Source organism: Balaenoptera borealis (genome assembly GCF_965194805.1).
Source record: "Balaenoptera borealis genome assembly, chromosome: 16".
In the NCBI taxonomy this organism is placed as follows: domain Eukaryota; kingdom Metazoa; phylum Chordata; class Mammalia; order Artiodactyla; family Balaenopteridae; genus Balaenoptera; species Balaenoptera borealis.
Genome location: NC_138872.1, coordinates 67,735,731 through 67,762,749, shown reverse-complemented (window position 1 = coordinate 67,762,749; position 27,019 = coordinate 67,735,731). Strand labels below are relative to the sequence as shown.

General features: G+C 43.4%; 1 protein-coding gene and 1 pseudogene across 4 annotated transcripts in view; one reads left to right on the top strand and one right to left on the bottom strand.

The window, feature by feature from the left end:
• Nucleotides 1–27,019, top strand: part of USP31 (ubiquitin specific peptidase 31) — a 98,482-nt gene that overhangs the window by 52,284 nt on the left and 19,179 nt on the right. For all 3 annotated transcript variants that reach the window (XM_082362384.1, XM_082362385.1, XM_082362383.1), the window contains 9 exons: nucleotides 3,359–3,536; nucleotides 6,520–6,631; nucleotides 7,240–7,334; nucleotides 8,758–8,835; nucleotides 9,435–9,564; nucleotides 15,703–15,822; nucleotides 18,082–18,307; nucleotides 23,621–23,779; nucleotides 25,345–25,497. In XM_082362384.1, coding sequence (XP_082218510.1) covers nucleotides 3,359–3,536; nucleotides 6,520–6,631; nucleotides 7,240–7,334; nucleotides 8,758–8,835; nucleotides 9,435–9,564; nucleotides 15,703–15,822; nucleotides 18,082–18,307; nucleotides 23,621–23,779; nucleotides 25,345–25,497 — 1,251 coding nt within the window. The remainder of the gene's footprint in view (nucleotides 1–3,358; nucleotides 3,537–6,519; nucleotides 6,632–7,239; nucleotides 7,335–8,757; nucleotides 8,836–9,434; nucleotides 9,565–15,702; nucleotides 15,823–18,081; nucleotides 18,308–23,620; nucleotides 23,780–25,344; nucleotides 25,498–27,019) is intronic.
• Nucleotides 9,847–15,696, bottom strand: LOC309614339 (T-complex protein 1 subunit zeta pseudogene; annotated as a pseudogene). Its single transcript has one exon. The product of its transcript is annotated as a T-complex protein 1 subunit zeta pseudogene (transcript).

The following is a 27,019-nucleotide window of genomic DNA, read 5'->3' as shown; positions in this document are numbered from 1 at the left end:
TGGAACATGCCACATGCTTTTATAATTTCCCTACTGTTTGCTTTGCTAAAAATTCATTTCTCCAGCTCCTGTCTCATTAGCTCCTACTTTGTCTCCCCTAAGGACACCTCCCAATCTCCCCATCCCACCCAGTCCTAAGCAGTCATTATTCTACTTTCTGTCTCTATAGATTTCCCTAGTCTAGACTTTCATATGAATGGAATCATATAATATGTGGCCTTTTGTGACTTGTTTCTTTGACTTAGCATAGTGTTTCAAGGTTCATCCACACTGTAGCATGTATCAGTCCTTCATTCCTTTTTATGGCTGAGTATTATTCCATTATATGTATATACCACATTTTGTTTATCCATTCATCTGTTGATGGACATTTGAGTTATTTCCACCTTTTGGCTATTATGAAATACTGCTGCTATGACCATTCACGTACAAGTATTTGTTTGAATACCTATTTTCAATTCCTTTGTGGGTATGTACCTAGGAGTGGAAGTGCTGGGTCATATGGTAATTCTATGTTTAACTTTCTGAGGAGTTGCCAGACTGTTTTCTATAGCAACTGCATCATTTTTCATTCCTACCAACAATATATGGGGGTTACAATTTCTCCACATTCTTGCCAGTGTTTGTTATTTTCTGTCTTTTTGATTATAGCCATCCTAGTGGGTGCGAAGTGGTATGTCATTGTGATTTTTATTTGCATTTTCCTCATGACAGATGATGTTGATCATCTTTTCATGTGGTTTTTGGCCATTTGTATATCTTCTTTAGAGAAATGTCTATTCAAGTCCTTTCCCTACTTTAAAATTGTGTTGCTTGTCTTTTTGTTTTTGAGTTGTAAGAGTTCTTTATATCTGCTGGATACTAGACCTGTATCAGATATATGACTTGCAAATATTTCCTCTCATTCTGTGGGCTATCTTTTTACTTCCTTGGTAGTGTTTTTTGATGCACAAAAGTTCTTAATTTTGATGAAGTCATATCCAAGAATCCATCACCAAATCCAAGGCCATGAGGTTTACCTGTGTTTTCTTCTAAGAGTTTTATAGTTTTAGCTCTTACATTTGGGTCTTTGATTCATTTTGAGTTAATCTTTGTATGTGGTGTGAAGTAGGAGTTCAACTCCATTCCTTTGCATGTGAATATTCAGTAGTCCCAGCACCATTGTTGAAGAGATTATTCTTTCTTCATTGAATGGCCTTGGTACCCCTGTTGAAAGTTCTTGTTTTAGTTCCTCTTTTCCTTCACCTCTACTTCTAGAGGTCTCTGGTGCCTCTAATCTCTGAACCTTCGGTAATTCTGTATTTTGGGTTGGTCGGCTTTCTGCACTGCCAGCTTAGGATTCAGATTTCTCTGGTCTACTCATATTTACATTATTATTTTTTTGAGTCTTATTTCAGTTGTCATTCTTTGACTTGGGAGATTTTTTTGTTTATTTTCTAGTTGTTGTGTTTTCAGGCATGTGCTTTTGTTTGTTTAAATTGTTTTCTTATTTTAGTTGCATTATAGTAAAAAATAGCCAATCATCACCTTGTCCAGAAAACCTTTCCTCACTTCCCCCACCCCAGACTGGCTGACTGACTTCTGCTCTCCTGTGTTCCAGTGTAGCTTCTGCTAATCTCTGACACTAGCATGCTGTATGGAAATGCTCTGTATTCTTCTCTATCCTTCCTACCAAACTGTGAAATTCTCTGCAGTTGGGACTACACTTTGCTTTATCTTTCTGTGCCTAGCAGTTTAGTGTACTTCGTAATACACAGAGAGAGTATACCTTTCATATACCCCAATTGCTTACGGTTAACGCTAAGTTTAACTGTACCCCAATTGCTTACGGTTAACACTAAATTAACCCTTCATACCCCAATTGCTTATGGTTAGCGCTAAGTTTCTATTTATAAATGAATTTGGTGAGGTCCAAGGTTATATAGTCTAGCCAGAGAGTGCCTTTGTTGGAAGAATATACCACTTAGTGAATATGCGTCAGCCTCTGTTCTTTACAAAGGCCTCATCAATATTTTGTTCGTGCATGTGAGGCTACTGTCTTCCCCAGTTCACTGGTGAGGGAGCTGAGACTTAGAGAGGTTAGGTCACGGGCCCAGTTCGCACAATTGGTAGTGATGGGCCTGGACTATGAATGCGGAGCTTGATTTCTGAGCAGTTGAGTGGTATCCTCTCATCTCCTTGGGAATCCTGATCACTTTTAGCAGAACTGGTCTTCCCAGCCTTACTTCTGCCAAAAACCTGGGAAATGAGCCTGTTAATTGTCTCAAATTCAGACTTCTATTTATTTTTCTCATACCAGAGTTTAAAATGGTTGTGAAGTGAAATCTGCTGCTCTTTTGTGATTTCTCTGTGGTATTTAAGCTTAAAACGTTTTCTTCCCTCTAATAGCTTGGTGAAGATTCAGTTCTTCCTTATTTCTAATTTCTATGTTCTCGTTTCTAAACTCTAATTAATCGGGAATTTATTTTAGTATTAACTCTGTATGTTAATAGGTTCAACAAATCTCCTATTGCTGTATATTTAGGTTATTGCTGGAGTTTTGCTATGGATGCTTTTGTGTAAACCACCTTTTATTTTATTCTCCTTCTGGTGATATTGTTATTATTTCTTTGGTGTGGTAGTGGTGGAGGACTTCTTCTGTTCTCCAGTTTGGGGTGTCATTTCCTTAGGCTATACTTCCAAAGGATTAAAGAAATGAGCAATTATTTAGTCAAGCATTTATTGAGTTCCTACTAAGTGCAGGACCTTGTGCTAGGTGCTGAATTGCTAAGTACCTCTGATTGACAGATAGCTCTGCTTTGGAGCATGTCTGAAGACCTGGTTTTTAGCAACCAGCACTGTGCCTGTCAAACATATATTTTTGTTCACTTTATTGTAGGTCGATCCAGGCTAGTTGATTGTATTAAAGTTCCGTAATGGCTGTGAGTTTCTTATAAGTCTGGGTCTAAAGCAGGGAAAAGCAGCTGCTGTTGGAATATTGAAGATCATTCTACATGTACTAGTCTTTATTTTTTATTAAAATTTTTTTATTTGGTTGCTGGTTGTATGGTCTCACTTTAAGTTTATCTTGGTGGGTCATCTCTGCAAACTTGCCATTCTAAAACTAATATTCATTGAAGGTGAAGAGTTTTAATTTTCAGTTTTAAGGTAGTAGATAAGGCGAGTTTAAATGAAATAATGGATGCAAAAAATTTTCTTATGACTAGACGAGTAATCTCAAAGTAGGTCATTTGTTCCTTTTTTCAATTGCAGCGTAAATAACATAATGACAACTTCTTAATTTCTCTAACGGGTAAATTTTTTGTAATGAAAGAATAAAAATTTTGAAGAGATCAAGTAAGTTTTCATTTTGTTTTAGGAATCCACTTAAACAACAACCTAAACCACTTGAAATTTGGCTTGGATCATTATAGACTGTCTTCTACACAAGCAGCAGCAAAGCAGGGGAGAGCGGACTTAACCCCCGCGAGAGCAGGAAGCGACAAGATTGTTCTGTTAGTGTGTAACCGAGCCTGCACTGGGCAGCAAGGGAAAAGGTGAAGACCAACTTATTTTCCAATAAATATTGAGACTTTAGAAGTCTAATATTTTCAAATGTTTTAAAAAGTAGGGATAAAAAAATCCTTACTTTTAGTAGTTAATTGTTGATTCTGATATTTAGAAAGAGCATGTGTGTAAATTGACCTGATTTGAGGGGTTGGGAGGGGGAGAATATAAAATTAGGATGATAAGATCTGAGTTAGAATGGCTCCCAAGCTCATGTAGTTTTTAAAGGCACATTTCTCTTGTATATTTTCAGCTCAAGATCCTCCTGGGTCTCTAGACCTATAGACCTATATCCAGATACTTTCTTTACAGCATTTTTTCTTCTATTAATTCTTAACAAATCTACTTGGATGGCACGTGCACATCAGTCTTGTGTTCCAAACTGAACTCATTGTGTTCCCCTATAAACCTGACCCTCCAGTATTTCCTGGCTTGGCAAATGGCACCAGTATTCATTCAGCTGCATGTAGTCAGACATTTTGGGAGTTAGAAATCTCTCTCAAATCTGTTTCCCTCTGTAAGAATTTATGGGAGTTACTTTTCTTTTTTTTTTAAACATCTTTATTGGAGTATACTTGCTTTACAATGTTATGTTAGTTTCTGTATGGGAGTTACTTTTAAAGTAACTTTATCACAATAGTAATGTAACTAGAGTAATAACAAGATATGGATGTGTTTCAGGGAGGAAGGATACTGTGTTTCTAATATTTGTCAGAGTAGCATTTATATTAACTTTTAAAAATGTTGCTTTGAAATAAGTTTCTTATTTAAGAATGGTAAATAACATAAAAGCAAAATGTGTTGATTTGTATATTTATGATGTTCATTAGCAAGTACTTCAGTGTTTACAGTGTGTTGGCCACTATTCTGAACACTAGGGATACAGCAGGATCTGTGTGTTCTCATGGAGCTTGCATCCTAGTTAGGACAGAGCCACTAAAGACAAGTAAACACATTTAACTTCAGACAGTCGTTGTCACTTTGAAGATGTTAAAACATGCGGGTGTGATAGAACATGCTGGTGGGGGCTCTAGCAAAACTGTATTAGAGAGGGAGGCGAGGGGGGCCTCCCTGAGGACGGGGCAGCTGGGCTGAGCCGAGTGGGAAGGTGCGAACTGTGTGAGCCTCTTGGGAAGGGATCCTGTGAAGAGGGGACATTGAGTACAAAGATGCTGAGATTATGGCTGAGTAATATTCCATTGTATATATGTACCACATCTTTATCCAGTCCTCTGCTGATGGACGTTTAGGGTGCTTCCACGTCTTGATTCCTGTAAATAGTGCTGCTGTGAACATTGGGGTGCAGGTATCTTTTCGGATTATGGTTTTCTCTGGATAGTACCGGGGGAAAGGGGGCAAGGGATAAATTGGGAGATTGGGATTGACATATACATACTACTTTATATAAAATAGATAACTAATGAGGACCTACTTGCATAGCACAGGGAATTCTACTCAGTACTCTGTAATCCCCTATGTGGGAAAAGAATCTAAAAAAGAGTGGATATATGTATATGTATAACTGATTCACTTTGCTGTACACCTGAAGCTAACACAACATTGTAAATCAACTATACTCCAATGAAAATTAAAAAGAAAAAAAAGTTGCTGAGATTAGAAGGAGCTTGGCATGTTTAAGGGACAGAAGAAAAGGCAGCTCATCGTATTTGTATAAAATAAAGAACTTATAGAATCCCTTTCATGGTGCTAGTCTCTTAAAAGTGAGGTCATTGTCATGTGAAAAATATGGCTACTGATTTACACATCGTGCTTGTAACTTATTTCGCATCACAGTTGTCTTTAGGAAGGTAGGCTCACTCTTGAGTACTGCTGTGAGTAAACTGGTACTTGTTAGGAGCGGGTTTCTTGGTGACCTTAGCACCCCTCCTTTGGCCTGAGTCAGGGTTTATCTGTTTGTTTATTCACTTGTGCATTCATTCATTCAGCATCTACTATTGTCTAGGTATTGGCGGTTTGGGCTAGGAAGATAAGTCGGTCACAGTTCCTGCTGTCAGGTAACACAGTCTGTTGGTGGAGGCAGCAGAATAAGCAGGCAGTATTTGTAGTGCAGCAGAGCTCAGGGAACAGATCAACAGGATGCCAGTGGCTCCTTCTGCGGATGAGTAGGAAATAGCTTAAAAGAAGAGTGAGAAGGGTAGTCCAGACTGAGGGAATTGGCTGTACATTGGGGGTGTGAGTCGGATGCATTCAGAGCACAGCAAGTAGGTCTGAATGGCTGGGGCTTGGGTGAGAGTTAAGGCCAGGCCAGTGCTCCTCCATGTTGGCTGCATATTAGAATCACCTGGGGAGCTCCTCAAACAGCCTCAGTGCTCGAGCCACAGACCAGAGGGATTGCAGCAGAATCTCGGGGGAATCATTGTGTTTTAAAGTTCCCTCGCTGATTTCACCCTGCAGCCACTGCTGAGAACCATGGCTCCGCCTCTGATTCTCTAACACCTGTGAGCGCAGCACTGGATAGGAAACCTGGCAGGGGCCACGTGACTTCTGCCCTAGGCTAGGAGCTGACTTTTAGTGTCACTTGCTTGCCAGTGCCTTCCTTGTTGCCAGGCCACCAGCATGTGGCTGCCTCCCTGCTGGACCTTCCAGCCCTGTCTTTTCCTCTGGCACCGAACCTCTTATATGTTTGACCCATGCTGCTTGCTGGACTCGTGTCCACTCCCACCTGCTTTCCTCCCCATCTCCACTAATCCTGTCATCTTATTACCTGGCACCATACTCTATTAGAAGCCATTTTGGTGCATGAGTTGTTACATTTCATTTAGAAATCTCAGTTTCCCTTCTGACTGTTTCATCCACTTACGAGAGTATTAAATTTCCTGTTTGTTTTATTTTGAGAATTGTCCTAAAACTAATTGCATTGTGATTCCATTTAAAAAGATCATGAATAAGGAGTTACAGTATTAAAGGAATTGTCATACTTTTTAAGGTGATTATAATATTTATGTGTGTTAGATTTGGACTACCTTTTGTGCTGCACTTAGAGAAGACAATAGCATGGGACCTTCTGCAGAGGGAAATCTTGGAGAAGATGAAGTATTTCTTGAGGCCCACAGTTGGCATTCAGGTGTGTAAGCCTTTTGGTACTCCAGCATAGCATGTGTGTACAGTCATGAAGAAACAGTCATTACAGTGAGATTGGAAGTTCAGACCTTTGCCCTTAGGAAAGACCAGACACTGAGCTGGAATGCTGGGGAGCCCTGGAGAAAAGCTGTGTAGTAAAATCTGCTGTGTTCAGGTTTTCCAGAATGAGGACTGTCCCTCGTTTTACGAAGGGAGCTGGCCACGGCACGGTTTTCCATGCACTGCCAGGTGTTCCTTTATAATGTTTGTCTAATAAAGTTTAGCACGTGATCAGCTTGGAGAGATTTTGTAGACCATCTGTATATTTTCAAAATTATGATTTCTTTGTTAAGGTATCCGTGGAAAACTTATATTAATGTTCAGCTAAAGTAACATATTACTTGTCTTGCATAACATATTTGATATGTAAATTGCATTTGGGGCAATCATATTTAAAGTGTATTAGAGTGGCTCAACAGCCTTACAGAATGTTGTAGAGAAGCATTTTGCAAAACAGTTTGCTCTCCCTCTAATCTGTTTTGGAAATGCCCCGGTGAACCACATGCCCTCGAAGAGAAACTCAGCCTGATTTGCCTTTGCCATTTGTTGCAGGTGTGTCCATTCAGTTTGCGAGTGGTCAGTGTTGTGGGAATAACATACTTGCTGCCCCAGGAGGAGCAGCCCCTGTGCCACCCAACAGTAGAAAGGTAAAAAAAAAAAGAAATCACCTTCTAGACTTTCATATATGTTTGTGTGTAATTTCTAGTGATGTCTGATGTAATTTCCTACGAAGTGTGGTAGGTCCTTCAGGCTCACTTAGAAAGTAAACACTTATTTTACTTTTGATTCATATTTGAGTAGGATATGTTTTATGATCTTTTCTGGAATCAGGAAAGCCTAGAGTACTGATGTTAGGAAAGTAAATTGATCGGTCTCAGGACCACAGATGAATTGCACTTTCATATTCACCAAGATCAAAGTTTTCCAAAGTAGAATTCTAATCATAACACTTTCCTCCTTGAAATCCTTAAATGGTAACCCGTGGCCTCAAAGATAAAGCCCAATTTCCACAGTATGTGAAGTTCTCCACGGTTTGAACCCTGACTACTTCCCTTCTGTCAGGCCTCTTTCTTCTCCCCACTATCTTAAACATTCAGCAGCATCAAAGTACTGAGGGTTGTTTGAACGCACAATATGGTTTTATGTGTGCCTTTGCACGTGTAGTTTCCTCTGTTGATAATTCATTCCCTTTGAGCCTCTCTTCACACTGTCCCTCCTCTCCCCCTCAGAATTATCTTCTCCCCTCTGCTATCTCTGTGCTTTAACATACTTCTGTTATTAATAAAGTAATAGAGATAAGTGTATATAGACACACGATACATATATGGATACATATAAATATAAAAACACATTATTGTTTTCATTATAATGACTTTTTCAACAAATATCGTAGTGCCTGCATTTCAGGATTCCAAAAAAGTATACAACATGGTTCTGTTTGAAAGCAACTCACTGTTTGGTTTTAGAGATTAGAGTTAATAGATTAGATAGTGATCCAAAACATTGCAAAACTTAAAAACTATTTGATGAGTAATACTGACTGTTAATGCTGAGTATCTCAGGAGATGGCGAAGGAGCCAAGGAGCTCAGGGGAAATAAGTGAGGTGAAACTTGAGGGGTGCCTTGTAGGAAGGCACAGTTTACATTGGTGTGGGCACAGTCCAGGGACCAAGCATGGCATATGGGGGGAGGTGGAGAGATGCAGGAGCAGACTTTGTTCCCAGAGAGACTATCATCCCGTCCAATCTCTATTGATTTGGTGAGATATTGGACAAAAATTGGAAAGATCGTAACATCTAAGAGTTATTGTGGATAACCTTATAGTGTGGTACTAAATTTCTTCCAATATCTTTATTTCCATATTGAATATTTTAATTTAAGGATTTTTCAGTCCAGTTGTAATCAAGTTATTAAATAAGAGTTTATAATGGTCAGAAACCTTTTCTGATGGGGAACGATGATGAAGATTTTCAGCAATCACACTATGATTTCAGATTTCAGATAGGATGTATATTTAATTAAAATCATTTATTTAGAAAGTAATACGTGACTTCCTTCCCCATCCTATAGGGCACTAAAATCTTGTGGACCAGGTGGCACTGCTCACGTGAAATTAGTGGTAGAATGGGACAAGGAAACAAAAGATTTGTAAGTATTTTTTTTAACTTAGTGTTTGTAGAGTCATTGTCTTAATTATCACTATGATAGCATACCTTTGATCTTTCAAATTAGCTGAAACACAAACCTCTGTTTTCTTCAGCTAAGTATCCAAGTGTGTTGCTGATCCTTTATTTAAGTAATTTATTATTTCTCTCCTATACATTCTGTCGTCTGGATCCCAAAACCTTAGAACATTTGTTTGCTGCTAATGAGACAGAAGCTATATATTCATTAATTACTGTGTAGGTCAAATTACTTTGATTTTTATTACAGACCCATTAACTCTAGCAAGTTCTGCCAAATGCATGCCCTTTGATACAAAGGACAAGAATATATGAATTAATCAGTACAGTTTGTGCCCAATCCCAGAAAAAACAATTTCAAGTTATTTCTTGAAAATAACGTTACAGATAGAGAACGTCTCACGACATTTTGGAACATAGAAAAGTTGCCTTGCCACTTTTGCTTTCCTACATATTGACCTTTTTGGTTATGAATTTACAGCCACGTTGTGAAGCTGTTAATTGTATTTTGTGTCACTTTTCCAAGACATTCTCTAATACATGCTTTTTCTCCTCTGATTGCAGCTTGTTTGTAAATACCGAAGATGAGTATATCCCTGATGCAGAAAGTGTCCGGCTGCAAAGGGAGCGTCACCATCAGCCTCAAACTTGCACTTTATCCCAGTGTTTCCAACTCTACACCAAAGAGGAGCGGGTAAGGGTTGGGCAGCATTTGTTGGGTGGTGAGGGTAGTAGGGAGGGCCCAGGGCAAGATGACAGTGGAGAAACAAATTATGCCCCAGAAAACTCCCCAAGGATTTTTGCATTTACATAGGTTCTGCACATGTGATGTGCATCTTAGTGTTATTCCTCTTAGGATTTTAACAAAAAGTAGTTTAAATTTCTGGAAAACCTTGATTAAATGAAATGCTCTAGACATGAACCTTTGTATAGTTCCTTTTTTTTTTTTTTTACTTTTTAATGGTTAATGATAAAGTTATATTTTTGTTTCAATTTAGAGATTTTAAATTATTTTCCTTAGTAACTAGAGCAGTGGTTCTTAACTTTTTGGAACTAAGAACATAGGTACCATTTTAATTAAAATTAATTAAAATTAAAAATTCAGTTCCTTAGTTGCATTAGCCACATTTCAAGGGATCAGGAGACACACGTGGCTAGTGACTCGTATTGGACAGTGTAGATATAGACATAAAATTCTGTTGGACAACATGCTTTAGACCACTTAGCATAGTGTTTGCAGATCGTAGGTACTCAGTAAATATTTGAATGAATGGATGGACAAATAGTGGATAGGACCCTTGCCTACGTGTTTTTTTTTTTTTTTCCAACAGGAATATTTAATAACAAGGTAGATAACATGTTTATCTAACATATATTTTTATATAACTGAAGCTAAAGCAAAACATCCTGTTATTGGATAAATATGGCCTGCTGTATGTGTGTACACTGCAGTGCAATTAAAAAAATACTGTAATTATAATTTCAGAACTTCAGGATTTGAATAGGTGCCAGTATTCTGTCCTTTTTTCATATAGGAAAAGAAAATTCCTTTGAAAATCATTTGAAGCTTGGAGCAAAATTCCATAGCTGTATTCTTAGGATCACTCTGTAGAGTCTTCATGATTCAGATGATACAAGGGAAGCTTCAGTTCAGCCTTCCTTTTAGAGAAGACATTTCAGCTTTCATGATCTCATCAACCAGGAGAATGTTGGTGACAATTACAGTGCAGGAGTGAAGAAGCTATTTCTTTACTTAGTAGTGTTCCCATATTCCTCCCATTGGCTTACTTGGGTTCAGGTCCACACCCACAGGCTGACCTGATTCTGAATGTTCTGCTTGAACTCAAACTAGTGTTTCCTGAAGGTCCAAACCAGAGTTCTGAGCAAGAGCCTCGTGAATAATGAGCCCTGCATTAGCAAATACTTGAACTCCCAAGTTGGGCCCTGCCCTTTACACTGACTGGGCTTTTATTTAATCAGGGCTTCTGCCATTGCCACTTGCACTGCACCAGTACCTGGAATGACACAGCCATCATCAATAACATTTTTAACAGCTCTCAAGCCACCTTTGATTGCATCTTTGATTTGCATGAGTGTGTACTTATTTGGTCCTTTGACCAGTAATGTGACGGATGTTACGTTTCTCAGTAAAGTCAAACTTCTCTTCTCCCAGTGTGTAGTCATAGACAAGTCCTGCATTTCCCAAACAATCAGGATTTAGGTCATCAATAGAATTTAGAGCTACCCCACCACGAGCAAGCGTCAGCCTTTCCACATTTCTCTTAGGTCTGTGCAGAGCTACTATGCCTTCTTTTGCAAGAGCATCTAAGGCAAAGGGGTCAATTTCCTTTTGATAAATAACAACAAATCCTTTATCTGAATCATCACCACACTTTCTTTCAAAGTTCTATTATTTTTTTAACTCCATCTTTAGCAAATTTTCTTTCAGTCTTTACTAATTTCTTTCTCTCTTCTGCACGCTTATTAAAAAAAAAGCCAGAATTCACTTCTGTTTTTTCATATTCTAATGGCACATTGCATATGAAGATGTATGCATCTTCTACTTTTTTTTTTCATATCAGGATGCCATGTCCCATGATCCAAAACAAGACCTCTGATTAAGCTTGTATAGGTTTCAGATTTATGTTTCATCCCTGTGATCTCAACCATGAAGGGGTCACTACGTTCATCTTGTTTTTTAATGGCCAAAATGGAGTCCACGACAGCATCTGTTAAAACACCAGCAAGTTTAGCATGAATTTTAGTATGTAGAGATGTTCTGGCCATGTCTGTAAGTGTTTCACTGTTCATCTCTTTGCATATTTTGACTAGTTGCCAAAACTGAAGTGCCTTTTTCTTTGCAGCTTCAAATCCTTCTGTTATTATTTTGAGATGAAGATCCTATAATAAACACATAGTTACAAAACCACCACTAATACTAGAGATCTTCAGTTAGATGCAACTGTAGTTCGTGATAAACTACACGAACTACATTTATGGAAGGATATTCTGGATCATTCATACCCTTTAATACAACTAATATGATGTGCTGACTTTCTGAATACTTTAAAAAGGATAAATAAGCTTTCAGTGTAGAGGAAAAGAACAGACATTGCTCTAGCACAGAGTTGAAACCAAGGAACTAAGGCACTCTTGGTGTTCAGTGTGCAACAGACCTTTGTGGTTTTTAAACCTCTCCAGGTTCAGGCGCCTTGAGAAACCTTGACGAGAGCACTTTGAGTTCATCTAATTTTGAGTTGATGTTTAGGATCATAATTCTGGCTACTGATTCTTACTGCTCACTCTTGCATATAGGGAATCATGCAATTTCAGGGTCGGAGGGGGCTTTAAAATTTTTTTTCTAATGGTTGAGTTCTGCCTAATTTCAAATAGGTGATTATCCAGTCGCTGTTTTACAGAGACACCATTTTCTCTTTGGGTATCTCTGATGGTGACTGACGTTAACCTGAAATATGTCCCTGGTTGCTACAGCCAGCAGGCGAACTCTCAGGTCATTAAGAACAGAGGACAGGGCTTCATTTTCTTCTACTTATTTGTCCTTCAAATATTTGAAAATAGTTTTCATCTTCTCACGAAGTCTTTTCTCCCCCAAGCAGTTAACAGCTAATTCCTTTAATAGTTTTTCATTAGGCATATTTTTCCAATCTTGGGCTTGTATAAATAATTGGCTTTGAAACTGGTTGATCACATGCTGTATGTAGCACCTTATCCTATTTAGCTTTTTTTTTTTTTTTTAATTGATTTGGGAGACGTCTGAGAATGTCACAAAGTTTAAAGGTGAGCAGATCTACTAGATGACAACATTGGTATTCTACAAAACATCTCACTGATCTTTCAAGCTAGCCAGATACATTTTAATAGGGCTTTGTTCATTCAGTACACGTCTGTTGAGTACATACTGTGTGCCAGGTACTGTGCTAGGAACTGGGAATACAGCAGGGACCAAGGCAGACAACAGTCTTGCCCTCAGCTTGTTTACCGTGTAGTGGGGATAAACAAGTAAGTAAAGGAAGCAAAGGTCTTGGGGTCGGAGGAAGGTTGAGAAAAGAAATGAGGCCACTGTGGCTGGGGCACAGCAGGTGAGAGAATCCATCCTGGTTGTAAAATGACCCCGGCATGTCTAGCAGTATCCGGCCCATGGAAGGCATTCAGCAAATCTATGCCACAGTGAATGAATGAGTGAGTGTTCCTTGGGGAGCTCAGTCACTGGGTCCAAAAATAACAGTCCAGATATGGAAGAGGAGGAGGTCAGACTTAGCAGTAGGCTGTGTGACAATAATTTTGGGGTCGCGTTGTCTGCAAGCTCAGTATGATCAGCAGTGTCACGTGGGTGTCAGCCGCTGTTGGCTACCTAAGGATGCTTTAGAAACAGTGTCCAGAACTCAGATGGTGATAGCACTGCTCTTCTCATTACCTTAAATGTTCACTGTTAAGAGACTGACATCCCGGGGCACACGCAGAGAGTGTGGATAGGGGATGGCGCGGCTGAGTATATCTTGATGAAGGAGACCTTAAGTGAGGATCTGATAGTTATTTTCACATACTTCGAGGGCCATCCTGTGGATAAGGGATTGGGCTTAATTTTATCTAAAAAGCAGAATTAGAGATTGGAAATTACAGGGAGCATGATTTTGTCTTAATATGAGGAAGAACTTTGTAACAGACTGCCTGAGAGTGAACAGCTGCCTCTGGGGCTAGTCGCCCTCCTTGTTGGGCCGTTAGCGAGGCTGGCCACGCTCCAAGGGCGCTCTGCAGGCCCAGCAGCTCTTTGTGGCAGTTTACAACGAGACAAGTACAGAAGTCGAGCAGTGTTGTAGAAGCTGTCACAAGGCTGCTAGACGTTGCCTTGACATTCTTATCGTATCTTATAAAAGAGTATCTGTTTATGAGGTATTGGAAATTAAAAAACAAATAAACAACAACCTGTTCCTTTACCACGAGCACTGGGCTGATGGCCACGTCTGTAGGCAGTTAGCATGTTAGCACAGATGTGGACTTGCCAGATGACACTTAGGTTCCTCCTGCCTAATTTTCTTTTTTTTTTTTAAACATCTTTATTGGAGTATAATTGCTTTACAATGGTGTGTTCGTTTCTGCTTTATAACAAAGTGAATCAGTTATACATATACATATATCCCCATATCTCTTCCCGCTTGCGAGCTGATCTCCCTGTGCTATGCCTGCCTGACTTTCTGATTCACTTCTATCCACCCAGACTTCTGTCTCTCCCCATCTTTCCTACACACATGACAGGATCTCCCTCTCAGGAAAAATAACTCCCTCACTTCTGCTTCCCTTTCAAACTGCTGTGCCGGTCTTTCTCTTCTTTTCTGTGTAACTTTACCATTTAGTGATTTCAGGTCTTTCCCTTTCCTGCCTTCCAAACCTCTTGTCGTCTGTCTGGCTTGTGTTTCTGACACTGCTCTCCGAAGTTCTCGGGGCCCATAGTTTGCTCAGTTCAGTGGCCTCTGCTCAGTCTGCATTTGACCTCTCCGTGGGATATGGTACTGATAAGCACCCTGTTCTTGCCACTCTCTTTTCTTGGCGTGCATAAAAGGAATGCTTCTGATTTGCCTATTTTTCTGACTATGCAGCCTCAGGTTCTGGTGGTTTCTCGATCTTTGTGTTTCCCTTAAAAATCGGCCTTCTGCAAGATTCTGTCCTTGGCTTCTTTCTCTTCCATCTGAGTGGGCATTGCCATCTGTTCCCGTGGCTTCCCTTACCTCATTGTGTTGATGGTCCCAGATCTGATGCATCTTCTGAAATCCAGAGGAGATTTTAAAAATCTCTCTTGGGGCTTCCCTGGTGGCGCAGTGCTTGAGAATCTGCCTGCCAATGCAGGGGACATGGGTTCGAGTCCTGGTCTGGGAAGATCCCACATGCCATGGAGCAGCTAGGCCCGTGAGCCACAATTACTGAGCCTGCGCGTCTGGAGCCTGTGCTCCGCAACAAGAGAGGCCGCGATAGTGAGAGGCCCGCGCACCGTGATGAAGAGTGACCCCCGCTTGCCACAACTAGAGAAAGCCCTCGCGCAGAAACGAAAACCCAACACAGCCATAAATAAATAAATAAATTAATTAATTAAAAAAAAAAATCTCTCTTACCAGACATGCCCTGTTAGTACCTCTGTGTTGTCATCCTGAAACCCTTGCCTGCAGAGGTGACATGTGGATTCGAGGTCTCAGATTGCTGTTGAGAAGGATCTTGTTGGTAGCAGGATGGGGAGGATTGTTTGGAGCAGTTTGATGCTTGGGGGAGAGAGAACAACTAAGAGACTTGAGGAAGTCCGGGTAAGAGTGAGTGAGGACTTTGAATTAAGGTGGATGGAGAGGAGGAGACAGGTGTGAGGAGTGGCAGAGAGTGTTACCTCGGATGGGCGTGGAGCAGAGGAAGAGGGAAGGGTTTGAGGCTCTGGGTTAACCCCCCGTGTTCTGCTCTTGACGAGCGGTTGTGGGATTTGCTGGGGTAGGACACACAGGAGGAGGAGGAAAGGGAACTATGTTGGTAGAAAGGCGGCGAGTTGAGTTTGGGAGTGTGCTGAGCGTGAGGTCTGTGACATCTAACATCTCTGTGCAGTAGTCACCTAGGTGGCCATTCCTCTTTGAGAGAGAATCTGTTCAGCAAATGTTTGGGTGCCCGCTCTAGCCAGGCGCCACTTTTAATTGTGTTTTTCTGTTGACTCCCATCATACATAGTTTGGAGAGGTTCAGAGTTGTGCCGTGCCCTGGCCAGGAAGTGAGCCTGGCTGTCTTCTGTTAACAAAGTCTTGCCTTAAGTGGCCCTTAACAGAAGTCGTGCTCCTTGTTTTCAGCTTGCCCCAGATGACGCCTGGCGGTGCCCGCACTGCAAGCAGCTGCAGCAGGGTAGCATTACGTTAAGCCTCTGGACTCTGCCTGACGTGCTTATCATACACCTAAAGCGATTCCGACAGGTAAGGAAACCCTCTGTCACAGGGAAAAGAGCTGTGACCAAGGTTCTATGCCCCTGACTGGTGGGCTGTTGGGCGGGGAGTGCTTTGGTGTCCCTGTTTGATCCCGTGATCCTGTGTTGTTGCAGACACACAGCTGCCCCTATGTTTGGAGCCATGTTTTGTTCTTTCCCAGAGCAAAGTTTGTGCCTCCTGTGACCCTTTAAATCCTAACCATTTTAGTTCATACTGCAGATATTTTACTTTGTTCCTGAGGATTTGCTTTAGATTTGTAAATGTTGTGCTCAAGTAAGTGTACTTTGGGATTTAAAAAAAAAAATTGAGCGCCTTTCTTGGGGGTGGGTAGAATTCTATTTCTGCCCTAAAGTAATAACGGTTGTTGTCCTGCTTCCAAGGAGCAGTTGTACAGCTGGGGAGATGAGTCATAAATACATACAAAGAAAATCTGCTTTGAGTTGTATTGCTTTGTGAGTCAATTTTCCCACAGAGGCTCTCTATTCCTAAGGTTAGAGTTATCCTGGGCAACCCCCTTGTAAGAGAGGTAAATGAGAGGTAAACGCTGGAGGAGTCTGAGCCTGGCGTAAGAAAGTTTGGATCGGGAAGATTAGGAGGAGGCCTGTACCAGGTGAGGTGGGAGCAGGGCTGCACATGTATAGTGGCTGAGGGAGCAGCGGGTGCAGAGCATGTGCAAGAGGCTGAAAGCTGAGGCCAGTGTGGCTGCAGCTCCGGGGGGTTGGGGGGAGAAAGGCGTGCGTTGAGGTAGAAGAGCAGGCAGGGGCTGGTCGTCCAAGCAGTCCTTGTAGGCAGAGTGGGATTCTGAAGCAGAGAAGCAACATGACCAAATTTGTGCTTGGAAGAGACCATTCAGGCTGCTGTGTGGAGAATTAGAGGCTACAAAGGATGAAGACAGGGAGACCTGAAGGAGGCCTTTGCAGTCACCGGGGCGGGGGGCCAGCCGATGGCTCGCAGTGGAGTTGGGCAGTGGAGATGGAGAGACCTGGGTAGACTTGAGAGATGTCTGGGGCTGGCCGATGAAGTGAATGTGTTGGGGGCGCGCACATGGTCCCCAGGGTGGCCTTTCACACACAGGTTTGGGGTCCAGCTCCTGTAGTAGTGAGGAGCGGGCACTTGCCCTGAGTGTCCCAGCTGTACGCTTCCATTGGGATCTGCAGTGGGACGGCTGGTTGAGGGTTTGGACCCAGCTTCTCTGTCTCCTTCCATACACACAGACTGGCTTCCTTTGCTTTCTGTTTCTTTTGAAGACATATCATCACCCTTCCAGTGCCCCAACTCAAAACTGCAGTTTCATCTTTGACTCTTCTTTCTTGTCCCTGTCACCTCGGCAGTCACCTCTTCGGCCTAGTTGTGCCTCTCCACTGCCTTCTGTACATGTCCCCTTCTCCCCATTCTTGCTGTCATCCTGCCAGTTCCAACTTCTGATACTTCCGAACTGGTTGCAGTTGCAGTGTCTTTTCATTGGTTTCGTAACCTACACTGCTCTTCTCTTTCTACCATGTTTTGGGCACTACTTAATGACAGCTCTGATGGCATCCCCTCCTCCCTCAAAGCCTCAGTGCTTCTCCCTTGACTGCAGAACAAGGTCCAGGTTCTTTAGCCTGACCTTCCTGACCATGCAAGACCCCTCCTACCTTTCTCTTAGGAACATTTTTCTTCCCTTAGTAGATCCATAGTTCCTTGGGATGGGCATTATCTGTGCCTGATTAATTTTTTAAAGCTCCCATAGACGCAGGAAACATTTGGTAAATATCTACTCAACTGATGGTTAGATTTCCCAGTGGGCTTAATGGGAAATACAGATTGCCCAAGATTGTCAACTAAATGACTATATTAAGTTAAGTCACTGTTAACTGTTAACGTATTTGTCGGAGGAGTTGGGAAGGAAAGGGGCCCTGTTCCGTGAATGGCTGTTCTGTGCCAGCACTGTGCTTTCCCTTCACATATGTTGTTATTCCATTACTTTCCATGCCTCTTTCGTGACAGAGGTTTCAGGATGAACCCTTTATCAGGTAAGGCAATGAAGGCTCATTATCATTGCTGGTTCCATTTTTGGTGATATTAAAACCTGTTCCTCCAGGTAGATAAAACTTTTAATCTGTTTCCCTGTGTTGTATGTGTCTTTGGAAACATCAGATAGGTAACTTAACCCTACTTCAGTTGATAGGGTCTGCCTTTCACGCTAAACTGATCTACCATCTGCTTGCATGAAAATATCATCAGAACTTGTTTTTCTTCTTGCCACAGGAAGGAGACAAGCGTATGAAACTTCAGAACATGGTCAAGTTCCCTCTGACTGGCCTGGACATGACACCTCACGTGGTTAAGAGAAGCCAGAGCAGCTGGAGTTTGCCATCCCATTGGTCTCCATGGAGACGGCCCTACGGACTCGGGCGGGACCCTGAGGACTACATCTATGACCTGTATGCTGTGTGCAATCATCACGGCACCATGCAAGGGGGGCACTACACAGGTCTGCAGTGCGAGAGGCCGGGCGCCTGTGCTGACGATTCCTCCCGACGTGTTTTGCTTGTGACAGGGTCGCTTTGCTTTAGAACCCCGCTTTCTCTTCCAGCAGGCAGAGTGCCAACTGTGAGGGCAGTTTTCATCCTCTGTTCTCTGCCCTGAGTTGGATTGTCTGGTCGGGCTCTGACCCAAGCAGGGAATGGTGTGTGCAGATGGGTGGCATCGTCTGGCTCACCCAGGACTTGCTTTCTTGACCTCACCTGCATGACCCGTTTAAGGTTTCGCTCTGCTTCCTTGAGGGCCTAGCATCTCCCTTATTTGGAGTGGTTGTGAACCACTTTTATAGTGTCTTTAACGTGACTTGGAAGGGTTTTTCTTTTTGCTGTATGGTTAAATTTACTTTTTCATTTGTCAAAGCAATAGTGCTCATCGTATGAAATTTAGAGACTAGAGAGAGGCAGACGGAACAGTGCCATCAACCCACGAGATTATCACTCAGAAATAACCCATGAGATTAGTGCTCAAAAAATGGTAACATTTTTAGAAACTGTGATAAAATATACACAACAAAATTTACCATTTTAACCATTTTTAAGCATACGGTTCAGTGTCATTAAGTACGTTCATATCTTTTTGCAACCATCACCACTGTCCATCTCCAGAGTTTCTTTCATCTTCCCAAATTGAAACTCTGCATCCATTAAACAGTGACTCCCTGTTTACTCCTCCCCCATCCCCTGGCAGCCACCATTCTTTCTATGAATCTGACTACTCTAGGTACCACATGTAAGTGGAATCATACAGTATTTGTCCTTTTGTGTCTGGCTTATTTCACTTAGCATAATGCATTAAAGATTCACCCACTTTGTATCGTCTGTCAGAATTTCCTTTCTTATTAAGGCTGAATAATATCCCATTGTATGTAGGTAACATTTTGATATATGGTGTTTCCTTCCAGTGTTTTTCTGTAAGTCTTGACCATTATTTTATACTGTTGTGATTGGCCTGGTGTGCTCTGTTCAGGTGAACCTTTATGGAGCACCTCCTCTGTCTTGCTTGCACTGGGCTGTGTCACATCAGAGACACACTGGAAATGACAAGATCTCGACCTCTGTCTTCCAAGAGTGTAATCAAGTGGTTGGGGCGGTGTAGGTACACTTAAAACGAAAGAGCAGGATGTGTGTTAGGTTCTGTGGTTGAAGTGTGAACAGAGCAGGGGCTGGAGGAGAGTGGTCAGAGCACCCTCCTCCTGGAGGGTCAGGAGAAGCTATTGGGATTAGTAACCTGCGGCCTACACGTGAGGCCCTTATGGGCTAATGGGGCAGACGCTTATTTTTTTTTAAAATAAATTTATTTATTTATTTATTTTATTTTTGGCTGCGTTGGGTCTTCGTTGCTGCACGCAGGCTTTCTCTAGTTGCGGCGAGCGGGGGCTACTCTTCGTTGCAGTGCACGAGCTTCTCATTGCAGTGGCTTGTCTTGTTGCGGAGCACGGACTCTAGGCACGCGGGCTTCAGTAGTGTGGCATGTGGGCTCAGTAGTTGTGGCTCACAGGCTCTAGCGCGCAGGCTCAGTAGTTGTGGCGCACGGGCTTAGCTGTTCCGCGGCATGTGGGATCTTCCCGGGCCAGGGCTTGAACCTGTGTCCCCTGCATTGGCAGGCGGATTCTTAACTACTGTGCCACCAGGAAAGTCCCAACAGATGCTTAATTTTTGTAAATATTATTTTTAATGACCACAGAATATTCAGTTGATGGAATTCTAATGTGATATAACCATTCCCCATTGTTGAACACATATATTGTTTCTGGTTTTTAACTTTGAAGATAACTGATGGACATCTTTGTGTGTAGTCACCTTTTCTGTATTTTAATTCTGTATTTCCTTGAGATTGAGTCTCAGAAATGGAATTATTGGGTTAAGGGCATGCATGCGTGCTGGGGAGGCAGGTAGATTTGGGGGCTTCTTGCTTGGACATCTGTGTGTCGGGGGACTTGATGTGAGGGTCCTCCTGCTGTATAGGTGGCCAGGACTCGGATTTCTGCGTCCTTCTCACTCAGCCTGTTTGGCATGAACACTTCTCTGGGACTTTTTGTTTCTGCAGTTCAGTGGTTTCTGCAGCAAGACCCCAGGGTGCTAGTGATTCAGAAAGGTAGGGGGAGGTAGAGGAGGGTAGGCTCTGCCAGTTGGTGTTTCAGTCTGTCTGAGGCTCTTCCCCGGCAGTTAGCCCTGAGAGCCCTGCAACACGGTGAAGGAGCCTGTCGGGCCGCAGACGCCCTCCTTAGCCCAGCGCAGTCACTCTCTGGACCTGCTCTTCCTCGGGAGACAGGGGCCGTGGAGCGTGACAGGACACAGCAGTCTCGTGTTCTCGAAACCCGTTGCGTCTAGTGCTCTCAGCACGCTGCCGGCAGCAGCCACTTGTGAGAGGAACGGTCCCGACCTGGAGCGCGTCTCGTGGTGGAGCCGTTCGGACGGCCTCTACTTGCCCTCGGAAGTACTTGCAAGGACAAAAAGGAGACAGAGGATCTATTGAAAAGTCTGTAGAAGACAAAGTTAATGTTAATTAAATGCCTAAGTATGTTTTACCTCGTGTTTTGGTTTAAGCCAAATTTTAATACTGTATATTGTGTCTTACATATGTTATATTTATATTTTGGGGGGCCACTTGTAAGTGTGTGTGTCTAGTTGGATTTTTGCTTTTGTGGCATTCCCGGTCATATCTGCGTTCTTTGATACTGAGTCACAGAGTTATATACTCAGGGACTCTGAGAACTGAAAGGGACTTAGAGGGAATTTAATTTCACTAATTAGCTGGTGAAGTAATGCCTTTGCCAGCATCACTGGTTGGTGTTCATGTAGCTTCAGCTTTGGTAAAGAACCTCCTGTGTATAACAGTGTTTCTCAGGAAAATATGCGTGAGTGTGTTGTGTGGTTTCTAGCAAGAAATTGTTGCAGGAAATTGGACAGTGCCAGATTTTCGCCTGTCATGTTGCTCTTTGTATAGCATAGACTCTGGAAAGTGCCCGGAAACCCGTAACTGCCTTGGAGGCAGTACAGATTAGTGAGAGGAGTATGGGGTAGAAGCTAGACACGTATTCCTAGCTCTTTGACCTTAGGTGAGTAACCTTATTCAAACCTGGCGACCATGTGAGGGAGCCAGAAGTGCTCGTGCCTGCCTCCTGGGGCCTGTTACCGACAAGGGGCTCGGGTATTTTCTGCGTTGTTATCCCTTTCCCATGCCTAGGCCATACCACTGCTTTTCTAATAAGAACATTTTAAGTACCTCAGCATTGTTGAGTTAAAGATACCTTGTTTTTAAGCTTTCATTTGGAGTGTTTATTTTAATGTGTTCTTTTATTTTGCACTGGTTCTAACTATAATTACATGGTACATGTATGGCTGACTTGTGTAAGGAGGCTAGAACAGTGCTTCTCAAACCATCTGTGATGAGGAACCTTTTAAAAAATTTCTTAAACCTTTTTTTAAAATGTCTAATCCTTCATGAACCATGAACCAACCAGTACTTTTGCAAAAACACAATAAAAATGTCATACATTATCAGATCGCTATGAATGTTTTTAAATGCTTACCTCGTTTTGGTGCTTATCTCACGGACTGGCACCGGTCTGTGAGCCACAATTTGAGTAGCACTGGTCTAGGAAATACTCCAGAAAATAGCGCTGGGAAGAAAAGCACATAGAATTATTTTATAAATACATCATTGACCCATTCATGAGTCCCTGTGCTGCCTTGGTTTCCACACCGTGATGGAGGACAGACCATCCTGAGGAGAAACAGACTGAAGCTAGTACAGGCTGCTCCATCACCTTCTCTTGGGCGCGTCCCCCCTTACAGACCTCCTCCCACTGCCACTGCCACTGCCACTGCCACTGCCACTGCCACTCCTACTCCCACTGCCACTGCCACTCCCGAGTAGCAGCCCCTCACCAGCTGGCTCATTCATCCATCAAGCCTGATGACACCATTGACCAAACAGCTGCTGTTTTACCAGCTCCATTTGCTGCTTGTGTCTCCCTTTCTCTGCCGTCTGGTTCCAGTGAGTCCGCAGCTGCAGACGACTTTCCTCCCTACACTCATAGGTTCTTCTTCTGCTCTTTTTCGGGACCTGTGTGGTATAGCCCTTCCTCTTCCGGGTCCCTTTCGTCTCCTAGGAGTCCATACTTAGCGAAGTGGTGGTGGCCTGTCGAGGGAGTCACTCCTGGTGCCACTCGGGACCTTACGTGTCCTGCCCCCAGGGCCCTACTGAGCCTGTTCCAGCGTTCAGCGGAATATTCTAGCACTCGTTTATTTTCACCCCAATAAATGGGTCTTTTTAGACAGTGTTGTAAGAGTGTACCTTTCTGGGCCAAGCTTATCACGCTCCTTGATAGATTCACAGGATGGTGTGGTTTCATGAGCACTGAGCTGTGTCCTTGCTGGTACTTCAGTGCTCTTTGTTTTTATCTCAGCTTGGAGTTTGGACTGGAGGGAAGGCCGCACGCATTCATGAGCTCCAGTGTTCTCAGTTTGCCAGGGGCCTTCCGTCAGCCATCGTTTGTGCTACCTCTGAGGGAGGCAGGGTAGGATAAGGCTTTAAGCTCAGGGACTAGATAATCCTGTAATGAGCTGGCCCCTGCCCTTCACCAGCTGCATGACCTTGGGCAAGCTGGTTAATCTTTCTGAGCCTCTGTAAAATGGCAATGATAATAGAACCAAATTTCATAGGATCAAATGAGATGCACATAAGTGCTAAACAAATGTTAGCTACTGCTCTCATTAATATTATTTCTAGTTCTATTGTTTTCTGTCTCTAAGAAACACTACAATGTTACAGCATCCTTAAAACAGGGTTTCTCCATACTGGTACAGTAACATTTTTGCTGGGTAATTCTCTATTGTGGGGACTGTCCCGCGCATGGTAGGATGTGTAGTGGTGCCCCTGGTCTCTACCCACTAGATTGCACTAGCATCCTGCCCTCCCCACGCCCCCACCCCCACCCCCAGTTGTGACAGTCAAAAATGTGTCCCCTGGGGCAAAATCATCTCTGATTGAAATCCACTGGTTTAAAGAAGTATATTGTGTTTTCTAAAATTAAAATTAAATAGAATTTCATCCATTTGGAATAGTTTGGAATTTCTTGAAACGTTTTGCCTGAGTGTGATTTGGAATTTGGATTTCTTACCTCTTTCTGTATTACTATCTGCAGCCTTAAAAAGTTCTTGAATTAATTATATGAGCCAAAGACATGGTGTCTGTGGGTCAAGTGGAGTGGCCAGTGCGGCCACCCCGGTGCTGATCACTGGTGGACTCTTTTTGGCAGCATACTGCAAGAACTCGGTGGACGGCCTCTGGTACTGCTTCGACGACAGTGACGTGCAGCAGCTGTCGGAAGACGAGGTCTGCACGCAGACGGCGTACATCCTCTTCTACCAGAGGCGGACAGCTATACCGTCATGGTCGGCCAACAGCTCGGTGGCAGGTAAGGCCCCTCTACTCTTGGGTGGTTGTTTTTGAGAGCAGAAGATTGTACTTGATGGTCCAGAGAACTTTTCCAGGAGGTCTCATGATTCTGTTGGTTGGATCAGATTAATTCTCATGTTTGCATTTAATCTGGAAACCAGAATGGTTGCAGTTAAAGGAAATGGGGGTGGAATGTGCCAGCAGCTGTGAACCAGGAGTTCACCTGGAAGAGGCGTGGAGCCTGGCTCAAAGCACGCTCGTGGTGTTTACTTAGGGAGTAAATAAATGAGCGAGGGAGCTAAGAAGCAGCACGGCACACTGCTCTCAGAGTCGGGGGACTGGAAATAGAACTGAGACTTGGCTTTGCCACATTTTGGTCGGGTTTTATCTTCGAGCATGTCCCACCCAAGCCACGTATTTGTCATCTGTAATATGGGTGTACCGATCCTACCTGCCTCATGGGGTAGTTGTGTGAAACAGATTAGGTAAATGTGCATTAAAGCCTTTTGTAAAGGGTAAAGCACCATTGGAAATCGTTCTTTTTTCCACTAAGATTGGCCTATTCTGTTAGGGGAGGGGTTGAAGGCTATAAAAACATTAGATGGCTTGGATTTAGTTCGATGGGATCTAGCCTGTTGTGTTTAATAAATGCAGGAACCAGTACCCACGCGTGATGTTGATGCAGCCACACACAATCCAAGCAGGGGGACGGATGCTTCCTAATGCAGAGTTGGAGTTTAGAGAATAGGACAGAGGATTGGGACATGGCAGTGTGTGGTCAGCTATTAATCCCTGCTCCCCTTGAAGCGTGCGAGGGGTAAGTTGGAAGCCGCTGAAAGGAAGCGTCACTGAAGCAGAGTGAGCCCTGCTGGAGTCAAACCCCAGCCAGTACAGCCGTCTGTCCGTAGCTGCTCTTAGTTCCCAGAAAGTGGGAACTCCAGGGCTCTAGTGCCGTCCCTCAGTGCTTTCCAGAGTCTGAGATATGCTCAGAAATGACACCCTCTTGAGGTCTACTCTAGATAGTCATGTGGCTTCATGTTCTCCATTTCAAGAGCAGTTTCTGTTGCTCCAATATATATTTAAGGGCCTCCCTGGAACACACAGGACAGAATGGCATGTGGCCTTGTGTGTGCATGTATGTGTGTGTGTTTATATTAATATTGTGAAAATGATTTAAAAATTCCACCACACAGGCCAAGAAGATAACAGAACACTGCTGCTTGCTTTTTTTCCTCTGTGTCAGTATTCCTGCAAGTGCTCAGAACAGTGCCTGGCGTGTAGTGCTTAATAAATGTTTGTAGAATAGATGAATATATGAACGATTGTATCTGTTCCATTCTGTTGCCAGCACTAAGACTCGGACTTGGCCATCCCTGTACTTGGATTTTATTACTGCAAACGTGTGTGAGCGTCTGTCCTTTTCATCCCAACAGGCCACGTTCGAGCGGGTACAGCGTGGGGCTGGGAGTTAGTGCTGACCTGGCGGTGAGGTCACCCGCCGCCCGGGCAGCAGCCCTTGGTGAGGGCGTGTGTGGCACAGGCAGGATTCTGCCCTGACCTCGGCGCCCCCTTCCTTTCCTGCAGGCTCCACAAGTTCCTCCTTGTGTGAACACTGGGTGAGCCGGCTCCCGGGGAGCAAGCAAGCCAGCGTGACCTCTGCAGCTTCCTCCAGACGCACCTCCCTGGCCTCGCTGTCTGAGTCTGTGGAGATGACTGGGGAAAGGAGTGAAGATGATGGTGGGTCTGGGTTTCGGTGACAGATTTCCAAAATGGCAACTCACGGACACAGCACGGGCTCCCTCATGTCGAGGAGCCGAGTCCCAGGAAAATGGTGGGAGAACACGCAGGGGGTTTTAGCGAGTGGGCCGCGTGGCTGTGGGTCACCATCGTAAGTAGCATTTTATGTAACAGGGTCATTCGCTCTTCCTCTGTGACCTAGCACTTCTTCCTTCCACTTCGTTGTTTTCCACTTTTTTTTTTTTTACTCTTTACAGTGATGTATGCTTTTTTTCAAAGTGCTTTTTGAAATCTTCAGAGTAGCTGTGAGGGGACTCAGCGAGGTTGTGGTTTGCCGAGGGCCGCCTGGTGTGTGGGGCCCGGCGTGGAGGCTCCCGACTCGCTCAGCTTCTCGCCTTCCCACCACGCTCTCTCCCCTGGAGGGATCTGTGTGTGCCCTTGTGAGTGCACAAGCATCTAGAACAAAAGCTGTTGCCTTTGCATAAAGGTAGTTTTTAGGAATTTTGAAGATAGTCACGGTATAAAAGCTTTGAAAATCTTATAAAAATTGAGCTCCGGTTTTTTGTCTTCAGCTGCCGTTTGAGTAGTGGCGGAACAGCCCTCGGTTCTCCCTGGGACCCCAGGTGGTGTGGGGAGGGTCAGGCAGCAGGGGCCCTGAGAGCTGGGAGGGGCAGGAGAGAGTGAGCTCAGCTTCTATAATGAGGACGGTGACTCATCTCCCAGCAAGTCTCATTCTGTGGTCAGCAGTTCCATCGCGTCTAGTAAACCGCTCCTAGGGGCGATCAGGAGGCTGGAAGAAGAAGGCCAGACGAGAACTCCGTCGCAGCTCCAGCTCTACCCCTGCTTCTGGCTGTTGCTTCTTTTTTTGTAGCAAAAGAGTCTTGGGTTATAACTGTGAAGCTCCTATCTGTAGCTCCTGACATTTTATGAAAAACTGACCAGTGAACCTTGGCTTGTTTATTATTTAGAGGTTATTTTCAACACAGCCTTTAAACCTAGAATTCACTGTTGTTTTAACAGTAAGCCTAGATATGGTTTGGCCCCAGTCTATTTTTAAACAGTGTAGTTGGTGAAATCGATATCAGCACCATCATCATGCAGTGGTGCTGGGTGGTGCCCACAGAACAGGGCCTATCTCTTAGGATCTCATCCAGACAGAGTTTTATTAATACCACAGCTACAGTATCAAGTGTGTGGAGAATTTAATTTAGAATATTTTCTGTGGAAGTTTTACGTCACTTAAAATTGGAGTATAGTGTTCTAATTATGAATATTTTCCTTGGAGGCTTTCCACTGATTGCTTTCACAGTCAGCGATTACAGGCCCGCCTACCTGTGGCATTGAGTTGGGGGGAAGGCGTTGCGGTTCTGGTGTTAGCTCTGCCTCTGTTTGTGTGATCTTGGGCAAGGACTGTACTGCTGTGGGCCCCAGTGTTCTTAATAAGATGAAGAAGCTGTAAATGAAGTAGCTCACATTTATTGAGCAGCTGTGCAGTGCCAGGTGCCTTGCTGGGCACAGGACT